Source organism: Drosophila biarmipes, chromosome 2R, assembly GCF_025231255.1.
Source record: "Drosophila biarmipes strain raj3 chromosome 2R, RU_DBia_V1.1, whole genome shotgun sequence".
In the NCBI taxonomy this organism is placed as follows: domain Eukaryota; kingdom Metazoa; phylum Arthropoda; class Insecta; order Diptera; family Drosophilidae; genus Drosophila; species Drosophila biarmipes.
Window position 1 is genome coordinate 17,188,555 of NC_066615.1, and position 14,399 is coordinate 17,202,953.

The following is a 14,399-nucleotide window of genomic DNA, read 5'->3' on the forward strand; positions in this document are numbered from 1 at the left end:
CATCAGTTGTTGCTTCTTTGCGAGCGCATTTAAATTAAAGTGTTTTTTCGGTCACAAGCATTAGGCTAACGTGTGGAAAATTGGCCAAATCCGTTTGAACATTTTGGCGCCTTATTTTCTGCTTTATTTTCCGCTCATTTTGTATGCAAATGTGTGCGTCAATAATGAATTGTTTCTCTGGCTCAAGAGGAAAGAAATTGAAATTGGAATTTTGGGCTCGTGGCAAATTGGCTGGCAAATGTTTGCTTGCCCTTTGTTCAGTTTGTCGAGCGATTAATGCGGCAAATTGGCAGTGAAATTGCGGCCCAGCCAAAGGTTGCCCCCATCCTCATCATTTGTGTGCTGTCTCTCTTTGACCCTGTTGTGTGTGTGTTTCTGGTTCTGGTTCTGGTCTGGACAGAACGGAAGTGTTGGGTTTATCGCAACGGAAGTGGACAGCTGCATTGGTCAGTAGTTGTCGGCCCGGCCATGCAGTCCTTGGCCATGTAGTCGTCCTTTTGGCCAGCTTAGATTGCTCAATTGCGAATGGCCAGCCAGGCATTCTGGCTAAAAGCCATCCGGGGAAGGCCCAAATGCTTTGGTCACTTAATGAGTGGCATGTGGTCGCTGGCATTTGCAGTCGTGTTGCCCAGGCCACTGATTGTCGCAGAGGCTCTGGTTTTTCGGTCAGAAGTTGGCTGAAAACAGGGCCAAATCAAATCCACTTCAATTTGGTAACTTTCGGCTAGCCTTGAACTTCTTGTAAGTCTAAACTCGCCACGGTTGCAACAACTTTGAACTCAATAATTGGTATCTGCTCAAATGCTTGCTAAAGTTATTCAAGGGAATGCAGAAAATTGTATTGACTTTCTTAATTAGATTTTGAGTCGTTTATCTATGGCTAAAGCAAAGTATTTGTACATTTTGTTGATGTTTAATCAAACAATTTAAAAAAAATCGTAAAAAAAAATTAAAATAACATTAAATAAATATTTTGTTAGCTTTAAAATATTAAAAATTGGAATAGTGAAAACATCTCTGCTTGGTGCATCCAAGTTTGTTATATCACATTTTAATCAATGCCACTTAATCAACGTTTAAAATCCTTAAATAATTATGGTTTTTTAATTTAGTATTTCCATATTCAAATTTAATAAAAAAGAAGAATATTTTGAATAAATTTCATTTTCGTTCTGCTGAGAATATATTTCTATGCTATAACTTCATTTATTTACTTAAGACTTTGCATTGATTATTTTATTTATCTGAAGTTTAATCAACTAACCTGCCATGGTAACCCCTAGCAGAACAGAACTTTAAATTAAGTTTTGGAATGCTGCAAGACAAGAAATGCCAGAGTCGGGAAATCGCTTTTCCTGTTTGTACAGGGAAAATTCTGCTAGTTTAACCTGTGGTGGCCAAGTTAACCCTTATGCTGACGCTGCCGCAGGGCCCGATTGGAAGCGAGCATTCCGCTGACCGAGCTGAAATCGGAAAATCTGACAAAGAACGTATTCGAATCTGAGTTTGTGGCTGCTGCTGATGATGTGGCTGGCATTGTGTAGAGCGCTCTCTGGCCCAGCCACATGCCACAAATCTTCTGGTGGTCCAGAATGCCAGTGGCTTACTTATCAGCTGGATTCCAGCGCTCCGAACTCTGCAATACCCGAAACTTTCACAGGGATATTCATACTTTTGCTCTCATATTTGATGACATGCAGTGCCGTTTGCTTTTCGCTCTTGCGAAACAAGTTGCAAACAAGCACAAAACTTTGGCCCTCGGCTGTGGAATCGCTGGAAAAGTTGTTCCTCGAATGGTGGCCACCGCTACTTGCTATTTTCCTTACGACTTCTTTTCATATTTATACTTTTTGTTGCCCGAGATGCTTTTCGGTATTTTATAGTGGGACAGCCAACCGAAGTTGGCCGCCACACAAAAGTTTAGACTTTGTCGAATCTAACTGAGGAATGTAGAAGGATTTTCTTTGTATGCAGGGGGTTTCTTCTCCTTGTGGGCCCTGAGCAAATAGAGAGCTTTCCCCCAAGGCGATACAATGTAACTGCATGGTTGTAGGATATATCATTTACACCAGTCAGATATTTGACTTTTGCCCTGCGCTCGCCGAAATTGAAAAACTTTTCTCGCCCTTTGAGAGGGGTGTGCACAAGTGTGTGGATTGCATTTTCCAGCGTCTTTTTCTTTATTTTTAATTGACTAACTTGGCTAAAGAGGGTGACAAACTTCGTTGGCAGGTCTGGGAAAACTAAAAATAGAAAAAAAATGGGAAAAAGGGAACGCATACGCGCTGTCAAATTGAATTTTGATTCAATTTGCGATGTCATCAGCGCCGGCAACGTTGTCAAATTGCATTTGCACATTTTACACGTGGCTGCCGCTGCAGTAGCATATTTTCCTCATTTCGCGAGGTGTCGAAAAAACGCGTTCACCTGTGAATTTGAATTATTCACGAAAGCCATTGAGTGCGCCAAATAAATTTTCGGCGCTCGCTGGCTCCCAGGATATGTAATTCCCGAGTGGGTGCAACATTTTGCTCCCCTCTTTGTTTAATTTAAAATGGATCAACGGATGGATAAAAACTTAAAAATCCTTTTATAATCTCAAACAGTGAAATGTTTTATGTTCATCTGGTTTTCAAGTTCCATAAAAAATATAATTTTTCCCTTTTAAAAGCAAAAGTTTCTTATAAATTTATAAAAAACATACGCGTTGTCAACGGCAATTCATTTGTTTATTGCTCTAGTTTTACAGAAGCCATATCCATCTTTCTAAAGATTGTATTTTCTTCTCAAAAAAATATTAAAAAACAATTCCCTATGATATATTATCTTAGGTTTTTATACAAGAATTGAAAATCAATTTTATGTCATGATAACATTTATTTTTAACAATTGCCGCCGTATCACATGCTTGGATGCTACAAATATATTAAAATAAATGTTGTCTCTCGTTCTTCAAACGAAACATAAAATCATTAAAAATGCCCTACAAAATATTACTTTATTCGTTTAGCTGCAGTTTTCATTACAAAATTGTACATAAAAATGTCAAGAAAAAGGTTATTGCATTTTTGATAAATTTTCGACCCGAACTCATGCGTGAATTATGCCAAGCAATTCAAATTTCTACTTAAAAGCTTTTTGAAACACAAAAATACTGTAACTGCAATGTCGTACTCGAGTATTTTATTCAGTCATGCAAAATGTGTAAAACTAAAATAGCATGCTCTTATGGCAATCGGTTTCCATGCACGTAAAGTGGCTTTTATTTGGCATTGGAGACTGCAAATTAATTCAACTGCATAAAATGGAAATTAAATGGCTATCCAATATGCCCAACTATTGCCAATTGGCAATCAAGTAATGTGGCGTGTTAAAAGCGCTTGAGAGAATTCCCAAACATCATGTTTGCCCCGCCTGGCAGTTGCAGATAATATTTCCTGCTGCTGAAAATCCAGTCTATTAAAGGCCCCATCACTTTATTTTGTCAACTCAGCAATCACAAATTGCATTTAAATAAGCCAGCGGAATTTGTGTTTTTGTGTCTAGACCGGAAATGAGAAACTTTATTGCCTCTCTGGCAGCGTTGACACCAGGTGTTTTGAGTCCTCTGACGAGTTTTTCAATAATACCCGAGATGTGTTTCATAGGAAATGGAATGTAAACTTGCCGAAACTCTCCGGGCCCGGCTTTCAGGCGCTTAGCATAATTTAAATAATTTTTTAGACACCCAAAAAAATAGTAGCCCATAAGGGAGATGAAAATAGACTTGACTAAATCCTCTTAAATTCTAGACTCTCGCCTGCTCTTCTCTTCTCTCCTAGTTATCAAAATAGTTGCTGGCATTATCAGGGACTGGCATTAGAGCCGGGATTCCTCTGTCATGGACCGAGCATTTCCAATCAATTGAAATTCAATGCTCCACTGCAGAGGGGAGCGGAAACGGAAGTGGAACTCTGGACATGCAATTTAAATTCAATTTTACACACAAACAGCACAGTAAGGGTGCCAAAAGGAAGGAGGAGCAGGTGGATATATGGCGGATCTCGGTTGTGAGCTGGCGGCTTTTATGACGATTCCCAAGCACAAATGGGTTTCATTCGATTTGGTCACGATTTGGTTCCAGAAAAAGGTGACAGTTCAGGGTCGTCGAGGACTAGCATTGTTTATGGAAATCGTAGGGGAGGTTTAACAATGGCTATTATTCCTGGCGATCCGCTGGATTATATGGTATAAAATATCTGATTTTCAAATTCAGGGTTTAGGGTGACTGATTAGAAGGAATCCTTGTTATTAGGAACTATTTGGGTATAAAATAATGCAGCAAGGTAAGAAGGTGGTGAATTGTCACCGGTAAACAATTTCTATTTTTAGGACTATTTCTACGACTTTTCTTTTAGGTAGAATCTTTCACTTAGACCTAACTTCTAAAACATTTAAAATTCGTTATCGCTTTGCTTAGCGACCTTTCTCGGGTGTCCTGTTTCTATCTCTACGACTATCTTTATATCCTTTGCCGCCTCGGTCGCTTGTTGCGCTTGCATTTCAATTGACGGCAACATCATTAAATTTCCAATGTTTATCCCCACCGCCGCGTGCTGAATTCCAAAAACAAACCGTATATAGTATCCTTCCGCCTCCTACGCTTACTCCGCATTTCCTGTTGCAATATTATGTCGCAAACAAGTCACAATATCAACCATGGTATACTGCTAAGCGGATTGGGTTACTGCCCGCGTCTAATATCCTGGACACTGACAATGTTGTCCTGCTCCTTTGTGATGGGATTGACTTAGTGCCAACTTGGCGACTTGGCAGGCAACTATAAATAGATGAGGACACACATCTGCCGTTGATTCAGGGCGCTCCGGGTGAAGTTACACTGGTAAAAATATATTAATATTTTGCGAAAGTAAACTAAATTCTGTAACATAAACAAAAGGGTTAGGGCAATAGTTTAGATGCTTAAAATATCAAATAATTCTGCTTATGGCTTTATGAAACTAGATTACATTTCAATAGAATATCTTTTAGCATAGGTAAAGATCTTAGCTTATATTATTTTCTTTTCTTGTCCCTAGCTTATTTAAATAGAACCAACTATTAAATCAAAGTAAAAACCAGTGGCATACGGCCATAGGGAATCCTCATGTATAGATCTGGTTAGTTGACTAATTTGTAAGATACTTCTTCTCCGTGCATCAATTACCAATTGGCATTCAACACGTATTCCCCCGCCGCTGCTCCTGATGGCCGTGTAAATCAGGCTAATTAAATCAGAATGTGGCATTAAAAGTTCATGGTGGCTGTGGCCCACGACGGCAGAGCATTAATGTAATCATTTGCCATAAATTTGCATTTATGACGCGTCTTGCGCACGTTGTCGTGGCAATTCATTTGCCGGTCAGCGATCCTGTCATCTCAGGACATCGGCGGGCGCAGGACACGGGACTCGGACTCTGACAAGGACGAGCTGGCATATTAATTAAAGTGTCGTCGCTAATGAGTTAGATTAAAGCGAGCAGATGCGCGTGTTCCCGGCTTCACTTGCTCCCTTTCATTCCGGGCGGGCGTGCGTGTAATTGGCAATATCTGCTGGCCAGGATTACACCGGGAAATGTCTGTGTGTGTGTTTTAAGGATGTGGATTTTGGGTCTGGCCCATTCATTAAGCTTTTCATGCACGATGTCGCCTAATGAAACCTATTTCTTGCAATTACCAGGCTAGACGCAGAAAAGTATGCTACAATAAAACGTATTGGAATTTTAGGCCTATAGATACACTAATAAAAAATAAATTAGTCAACACAAATATTAACATATTGTATTTGAAATTTCCAATATGATGGTAATCATTAAATTTTAAAGTATTCAAAATTTTAGTAGAAAATATTCTATACAGTGTTTGATATATTTAATTTTAACATTTTAAGTCAGCAAACTTTATAAACTTAATTTAAAACAAAAAGTTTAAATGCTTCAAAATAACTTTAATTGTTAAATTTAGTGTTTTCTTATTTAAATTTAATTTTGAAATATATTTAAATGGCTTACGAAATCTTTAGCTACACTACTTTTTTTATAAGTGTACATAATCTATAAATAAATTATTTTTATTATTTATTTATGTAGCTTTTTCAATATCCATTGATTTCCTTTGTTCGCACTATAAATTCAGTAAAAAATTGTAATATTCTTTAAAAAAATCTGTCGTTCGTGACTACGAACTAATGAATATTGCTATAAAGTGCGCAAAGAGAAAGCATATTTTTCCGACTTGTTTTCTCTCCTTTGATTGAGTTGCTTCCTAGCGTAAATAATTTAAATTGGCGAAACTTTGCATTCAAAAGAGAAAATCCTTGGACAAAATAAACAAATATCAGACGTTTTATTTTGCTAAGGCCGCCAAAGGGAAATTCGAAGGAGCAGTTCAAGAAAAATGTACACAGCACAGCTTTATACCAGAATTATTCAGCAATAACTATGGAAATGTTTATAGCGACCGAGTCATCCGTCTTCTTTTTTCCAGCTCTGCAGCTGATAAAATAAATAAATTCGCATATTAAATGTAAACTTTCTGCCTCCCTTCCTGCCACAAAGTATATATTTCATCTGCCTGAACATTCGCCAACTGACATTATTAATACTAATTTATACACAAGCTGGAGATTCTGGGTGTGGTGTTGTAATCTAGCTGCGGCAGTTGGCTTTTTAAATGGCCTACAGAATTGCTGCGGCCCACAAAGGTTGCCATGGCTCGAGACCCCGAGAGCCTGCCAATGTGGAAAATTTGTCTTTTCCGTGGTATGTACATTGTACATGTGCTGCTGGCCTCATAAATGTTTTATGTGGTTATAGCCGACATTTATTCGCTCGACAGCATTTTCCCCATCTGTCACTCGGATGGCCTGTAAAGCCATTTGAAGGGAAATTCTTCTGGTATTGATTTTCGAGAATTTAATTAAACCCTTTCGACGCCGCCGCCGCCGCCGCTCCGATGTATTATCAATAAATTTGTGTGCCAAAACCATAATCCCCGCCCGTATTTTAGTCCCGATAAATCGAAAAGTATACAGTAAGGGGGCTACACAAAGGAAGGAAGTGCCAGCAGCAGCATTCACCTGCACCACAATCCAGGCTGCAGGCCACTAAATTGTGGCACCAGCTGGCACCCGGCCATCTGGCCAGGGGATATCACTCCGCTCCCAGGAGCCCACTACCAGTTCCCAGCTCCCTCACCCATGACCTCCGGGCTGCATTTCCAGAGCCCGGCTATAAAGCCTTTGCCGCGCTCGCAAATCCGGAGGCTGTGGCTGCTGTGGCCTGACTGACGGATGGCCAGGTGAAGCCCTCAACGCAGGGGTTAAGCGGAGCAGGGCGGGGTGGTGTGTGTGCTCACTGTAAAAAATATAATATAATAAATAAAAACAACCAATAAATTATGTTTTATACATTTTTCAAAAAGTGTCTTTAAAAATGCCATTTGTTAATTTTAAAATAATAAAAACTAAGTTTAAAGGATATTTCTTTTTAAAGTAGAGGTCTTATAAAGAGTTCAGCAAATAATTTAATGATTTTTCTACCTCAACTAATATAGTATTAAAAAATGTGTTTTTATCATTGGAACATTTTAATATGTATGATTAAAAACTTTTTAATTATTTATGATTTCTTCAACAATTTTATTAAATATTTTTGGTATAAACGAAGGGAATTCCAAAAATTGGACCTTAGAAATGTCAAACGATTTCGGTTTTATTTTAACAATCTTATGCATTTACAACCCAAAGAACTGTAATTATTTTTAAATCCTTAATGTGCACACAAATTTCGCAAAGTGCCTTATGCAGTTGCTTTAATGAAAACTTTCATTTGAGCGAGATATCTAGTTGCATTATTGCAGTTAGCAAACAGAAAGTTGCCAGTAGCCCAAATTCGAGCCAGAGCCGTCGAGAGAAAGGAGAAATTCACTTTTAATTATTTACGGCTAAACAGAAAGTTGGCCAAAAGGAGGAGAGATGTCCGCAGGAGACACTTTTTTTTTGTGCTGCGGACACAGAAACTTTTCATTTGCCAGCTGGGGGAAAAAGAGGGCAGGGAGGCAAAATATGGTTGGTGTCGAAGCATTTGAGGGTTTCCTTCGGTTCCGTTTGCAATTCCATTATTTTAATGTGGCAGGAAGGAAAGGGAAAACTTTTAAATCTTTATTTATAAAAGCTTCCGCACAGGCGGCAACTTTTGTTTGTGGGGGAAAATGAAATAATTCCGACAGCCGCAGTTTTGCGGTGGCCCATGCGGCTTGCCTGCCCAAAACTATGCCAGCCAAACTTGCTAAATGCCCTGACAAACTTTTGCTGTGGCCCAAATGGGGGTGGTATATATATATGAAGATATATATGCCCAGCTTAAGTTGGCTTAAGGTTAAGACGTGAAAATTGTTTAGCTAATTCTCCGGCTTATCCCATTTACTTGCAGTGCATGCGAGCATACGTGGAGTTCGAGATCTCCGAGGGCGCCTACGAGATTTCCTGTCCGGACGCCAAGTGCCCGGCCCAGGGCGCCATTTCCCTGCCCGAGATTGCGAGCCTAACCACAACGAATCTGCTGAAGAAGCACCATCGTTATCGGCTGAATCGAGGTGGGTTTTTGGTTTAGTCATAGAATAATTCCATTAACTTTGTGCCTTTTCTCATTTTTCAGAAATCGAATTGGACAAGACGCGCACCTGGTGTCCACGGGCTGGCTGCGAGACCATCTGCACGGTGGGCGGACCGGCGCAGCCCGGCCAGTCCAGCGCCATTTGCCAAATGGACGAGTCGCCGTCGACGTCGCAGAGCTACAGCCCGCAGCAGGAGGCGGCCGGAAGCGGAAGCGCAGGTGGCTCGACCGGAAACGGGGCAGCCGTGCTCTCGGTGTCCGTGCATTGTCCCTCCTGCAAGGACGAATTCTGCGGCCTCTGCAAAAAGGCGGTAAGTGTACAGCTTTGTCCTGCCCTTCCGGTGGTATTGTCATAAACAGGGAATAAACAACACATTTTTTTTTGAACCTGAAAAATTTATTTTTCCACTTTAAAGTTTAATTTACAATTTAAATATGTTTAATTGTTCATTTTGTAGTTGATTCATATTGAAACAAAATAATCATTTAAAAAATGTATTTTTTGGGTGTCTAAAACTATGCAATAATTTATTTGTTGGCCTTCATGGTTCTTAACCATTCTATCACTATCCTTTATTATTTGCATACTTTTAGACACGTACAGTTAAATAAACCCTTGTTTTTTATTACCGTAGAGTAGCTTCTCTTTATATTTCCAAACTAAAAAACATTTGGTTAAACAAAAGTATCACTTTTTTTATCACAAAAAAAGCATTTATCGTATTATTTTAAATAAAATAGACTTGTAATTTATATGGTTTTCGCTTGTCCCTTTGCAGTACCACCCGAACATAAGCTGCGAGGAGTTTGGACGCCGCCTGATTGCCGATGGCCAGGACGACATTGGCATTCCCTTCGACAACGAGCTAATCAAGTGCTGCCCCATGTGCGCGGTGCCCATCGAGAAGGACGAGGGCTGCGCCCAGATGATGTGCAAGCGCTGCAAGCACGTGTTCTGCTGGTACTGCCTGGCCAGTTTGGATGTAAGAACTTCAATTACCTAGTGTAATTATTACTGAATTTGTTTGGTTTTAACCCAGGATGACTTTCTGCTGCGCCACTACGACAAGGGACCGTGCAAGAACAAGCTGGGCCACTCCAGGGCCTCCGTGGTCTGGCATCGTGCCCAGGTGATCGGCATCTTCGCCGGCTTCGGCATCCTGCTGCTGGTGGCCTCGCCGCTGCTGCTCCTCGCCGCTCCCTGCATCATTTGCTGCAAGTGCCGTGGATGCAGCGGCTCCAAAATCGACGAGGTGGAGGCCGAGCTGGAGGAGGAGGTCACCGCCTTGCAGGGCTAGGTGGCTGGGATCTCCTCTCCTCTCGGCTCCTCCCATCACAACCCCCCATATGCGACATTAGGCTGCAGCCTGTAAATGCAGCTGCTGTAACTACTGGTAGATTACTCTATTGTTAATGACGACGACAAGCTTACGTACATTTATTTTAGTTATTACAATTAAATTTGTATATGTGTTAACTAAATTGTGATATTTACAGTGATTCGATTTCTAATTGAATCGACAAATTTGTTGAGAACCTATACAAAGACAAGACGCCTTCGATTCTTTTTTAGGTTCTGTCTCTACATACATAATATGCTTTCCTCCCCCTAACTAAACTTATGAATATCTACTGTAATCGCCTAAATCAATCTGTATAAATCGAGTAGGTCCTCTTCCTAGCGCATAAGTTAGTCTAAATATATTAGGAGTACGCCTCGTATTTCAACAGTGCTTTTATATCGCACCCACCCAAACGAAAACAAAAACGCCCCACTCACCCACTCAGTCCTTCTCTCAAGTATTACGCATGCAACTAACCTGCCCAAGATCCTTTGGGCCACTTTGATCAACTGCTTGGCAATGCTTTTATCTTCGCATACGCATATAAACTGCATATATTTAGGAGGTGTATATGATGTCACTACTACTGTTTATTGAATGTATTTAAATTGTAAATGTTAATACGCAGCTAAAACAAATGTAAAACAGACCGCTGCCCACGGCCTGCCCGATGGCTGGGCGTGGTTTGGTTAATGTAAATTATTGAATTATTTAATGCATATACACTCAGAACACATATATCAAAATACGTATGACATAAAAGTGCGTGTATATTTAAAGAAAACATATTTAAACTCTACTCTTAATGTGAACAACTACCGCGTATGCTGTTTGAAATAAAAATGTTAAAAGAAACGAGCTTTTTTGGGCTATTGGGTTAAAAGGGAATGTATAAATCTATCTATATAAATGACCAGCTAGCCAATTCTCCTGTTTATGTAAATATACTTTTGATTCACTCGCAGTCTTTATAATTTATTTTAAAATTTCCAACCGTTGATTTTGCGCAATGTCTGGCAACGCTGTAATTATGGTTCGAGTCTTAGCTATAATTGTATAGAATCTCTGAGCCGATAACAACCCCAAAAATAATCATCTCCCGTAGTCACATCTATCGATTTATCGGAAACAACAGCCGGCAAATTATTGTTATTGAGGAACTTTCATTGATTCTTGGTGGATTTGGTAGTTCAGGGACTGGATATAGGACAGACAGACTCGCGCCGCCATGGACGACCAGGCGTGCCCTCGGTGCAAGACCACCAAGTACCGGAATCCGTCGCTCAAGCTCATGGTCAACGTTTGCGGCCACACGTTGTGCGAATCCTGCGTAGACTTGTTGTTCCTCAAAGGGTCTGGTGCCTGTCCCGAGTGCATGGTGCCCCTGCGCCGCAACAACTTTCGCGTCCAGCTCTTCGAGGATCCCATGGTGGAGAAGGAGGTGGACATTCGCCGGCGCATACTGCGCGACTACAACAAACGCGAGGAGGACTTCGCCTCGCTGGCCGAGTACAATGACTATCTGGAGGAGATCGAGGACATTGTGTACAACCTGTGCAACAACATCGAGATCATCGAGACGAACAAGCGGATCGAGGCGTACAAGCGGGACAATCGAGAGGTCATCCAGCGTAACAAGACCCGCGTGGGTCGCGATGAGTACGCTCTGGAGGAGATGCTGGAGCTGGAGAAGGTGCAAGAGGAGGCGCGCAGGAAGGAGCTTGAAGAGCTGGAGAACGAGCACAAGAAGAAGAAGGCTCGCGACAAGCAGGCGCTGATCGAGGAGCTGATGTACAGCGGCAAGGATGCCGCCCAGATTGTCACCGAGTTTGCTGAGAAGGCAGAGAAACAGCGGGAGGAGGAGAAGCAACTGCCTCCGCCGAAGCCCGTCAACGAGTTCTCCACGGGCATCAAGTTCGGCCAGACGGCGGATCCCAGTCTGCTGCCTGTCCCCAAGTCGGAGGAGGGTCCGCTGTTCGTCTACGAGCCGCTGGTTGCGTTGAGCGAGGGTCCCGTCATGCCGTCCACCAACGAGATCGTGGCCAGGGGCTACATTACCCACATACGCTCCGAAACCCCGCAGGAGAACGCCGGCGGATTCACATCGACCCTGGCCTGCGAACGGGCGCTCCAGGAGGCGCTGCAGGGACTCTACTACACAGCTACGGCGGGCGTGGCTGCGGGCACCTAGACCCCGGAAGATGGAGACATCGCACAAACAGAGCACCAGAACGCTTACTTTTGTTGAACAAATGTGTCCTATACGAATCCATTCAGTTAACTTGTAATCTACTTAATATATTGTAATGAAATAAATGCTATATCGTACGTTATAAATGACCTTTAACCCAGCAAAAATAATCAAACAAGCGTCTGTTTGTCTAAACTAAATTTGTTTTGCAATAACAAAACATTGAAGCAAAGTTAAAACAACTCATTTATTTTAAACAAACGTTCTTAAATTTGTTGGCAGTAAAATAATACTCATGAGATTTTTGTGTAATCTTAATAGAAACAAAACGGTGGGCTTTATAGACTATGAACCAAGTTTAAGTTAACTGGTAGATAAAAAGCCGATTCCTCTTGTCCTCTGCCCTTCGGGATATTGGAACTACTGCCTGATACTTTTTGTAAAGGAAATGGTTACTCAAAGATCTAGCTCAGTCACATCAGTCTTACCTCTCCTTGAGTAGTTGAATCGTAGTGCGCTTAAGAATCAGCAGCATTAAAACGAAAACACCAAAGCCGCATTGGAGATACTTTATTACTTTCACAATCGAAATCCAGATATCGTTTTGGTAGTCCAACAAATATATTAAATACAGCATCCAATTTTTGGATACTCAAACCCAAAGGTAAACGTCTTACTTTTCACCATCGAAATTAAAGCACATTGTAGTCCTATTACGCAGTTGAGGAAGCTTCTTAAGATTTCTCTTCACTTTCAGGATGTGTCTGGTCGTTAGGGTGAACATGATACAAATGAAGATACTCCAGGCAGACCTCTTGAAAACTGTAAGTGCAAGAAATTAGTAGCATAATATTTAAATAAAAAACTCCTATTAAGACATACTATCCACCGAGCATCTACTAAACCCAACTAAGGGAATCCAGTGCCAGTTTTTGAGATCGTTTTTCCAAAATTGATTGACCAAAAATATGGCTCCGGTTGGGATAGCAGCTATACCCCAAACAAAAATATTGCATACCAGGAAATAATAACGCGGTTCCTCGAAATAAAGCGACGTAAACTTTCTCCACAAATAATAACCGATTACAGAGTTCCAGAGGATAAAGGCAAGGTCAAAGAAGTATAAGCAGTATCCTGGAAAAGACCATATTCAGTAAAATCTTATAAGCAGAGTGAATCTGGATAAAAAATCAAGCACTTACCTGCCAGAAGGCAAGCGATGTTCACTAATCTAAATTCATCTATTAAAAAGAACAAGTCCGTCATCAACAAGCTAAACATGCTACAGATAAGGCACTTCCCGAGGAAGTTCCGGAGCTTATTCACGGAGAGATAAACTGCGATTGTTAGGAGATAGCATATCATGGAAATTCCAGCGACTAAATTAATGGAATTAAAAATGAATAGTAATCAAATAGTTTATTCTATACGCAATATCCTACTCTCCAGGGCTCCTGGTAAAGGTAAGGTGGTTTTCTCGTGTAACACCAACCATAATCCAGCTGGATAGCCTGTTTTGAACTGATTCGGGTGAAGGCAGTACTCCGACTTGTTCAACTTCATCTTTTTGGAGTAGAGAATGAAGCTTCCGTTCTGAAAGCGTCCAGTTAGAAAGGGTCACAAATGGCTTGGCAAAGGAAACCTCGTACAACTCGTACTGATCTCCCCGCAAATAGACCATCCTGTCGTCCCCCCAGAGCTGTGTCCTTAGCACGGTTTGGTTGTTCAAGTACAGTTCTAACAAATCAATTCCGTTGCTCACGAACAGGTAGGGGTTTACTCGAAGGAGCTGGTCATCGAAGCCATCGCTGCATCCGCCATTGGGCAACATATTCTGGCGAGGACAGCAAACCCGAAAGCAGGGCCTCAGCTTGCAGACACATCCCCTCAAATGTCTGTTTACGGTTAGCCTTTGCCCAAAAGGCGCCATCATAAAGGAATATTCTCCTACAAGGTTATTAGGGATTACGAGTCCATCATACTGGTAGGAACCATTCAGCATTTCCATGTGAGATAGGTCTACAGTATCAAAGTAATCGCAATCTGGAATACCCGCACTGCACGTTGACAAACTCAAAGTAATAATAAATGTACAGATTAATTCGAACTTCATCTTAGAGTTATGAACCGGACGAGTGGATGCCGCAAACTGACTTTAAGGCACTTATTTCAGTGCAAAATTGCGTTCGTATTTAAAAATTTCGAATTCCG

At 41.2% G+C, this 14,399-nt stretch overlaps 2 protein-coding genes across 2 annotated transcripts in view; both read left to right on the forward strand.

Moving 5' to 3' along the window:
- LOC108036412 (uncharacterized) overlaps nt 1-10,852 on the forward strand; it is a 48,864-nt gene extending 38,012 nt beyond the window's left edge. Inside the window, exons 5-8 of the mRNA XM_017112538.3 lie at nt 8,472-8,634; nt 8,697-8,965; nt 9,434-9,637; nt 9,695-10,852. Coding sequence (XP_016968027.1) covers nt 8,472-8,634; nt 8,697-8,965; nt 9,434-9,637; nt 9,695-9,952 — 894 coding nt within the window. The 3' untranslated portion in view covers nt 9,953-10,852. The remainder of the gene's footprint in view (nt 1-8,471; nt 8,635-8,696; nt 8,966-9,433; nt 9,638-9,694) is intronic.
- Nucleotides 10,853-11,102: 250 nt separating this feature from the next.
- Nucleotides 11,103-12,325, forward strand: LOC108036237 (CDK-activating kinase assembly factor MAT1). The gene has a single exon (XM_017112245.3). It carries the CDS (start codon nt 11,226-11,228, stop codon nt 12,186-12,188), a length of 963 nt encoding a protein of 320 aa, XP_016967734.1. The 5' UTR covers nt 11,103-11,225; the 3' UTR covers nt 12,189-12,325.
- Nucleotides 12,326-14,399: the final 2,074 nt, after the last annotated feature.

Bases quoted from the DNA above. Each gene is read 5' to 3' on its own strand.
- LOC108036237 (XM_017112245.3), top strand. From the start codon at position 11,226: ATGGACGACCAGGCGTGCCCTCGGTGCAAGACCACCAAGTACCGGAAT.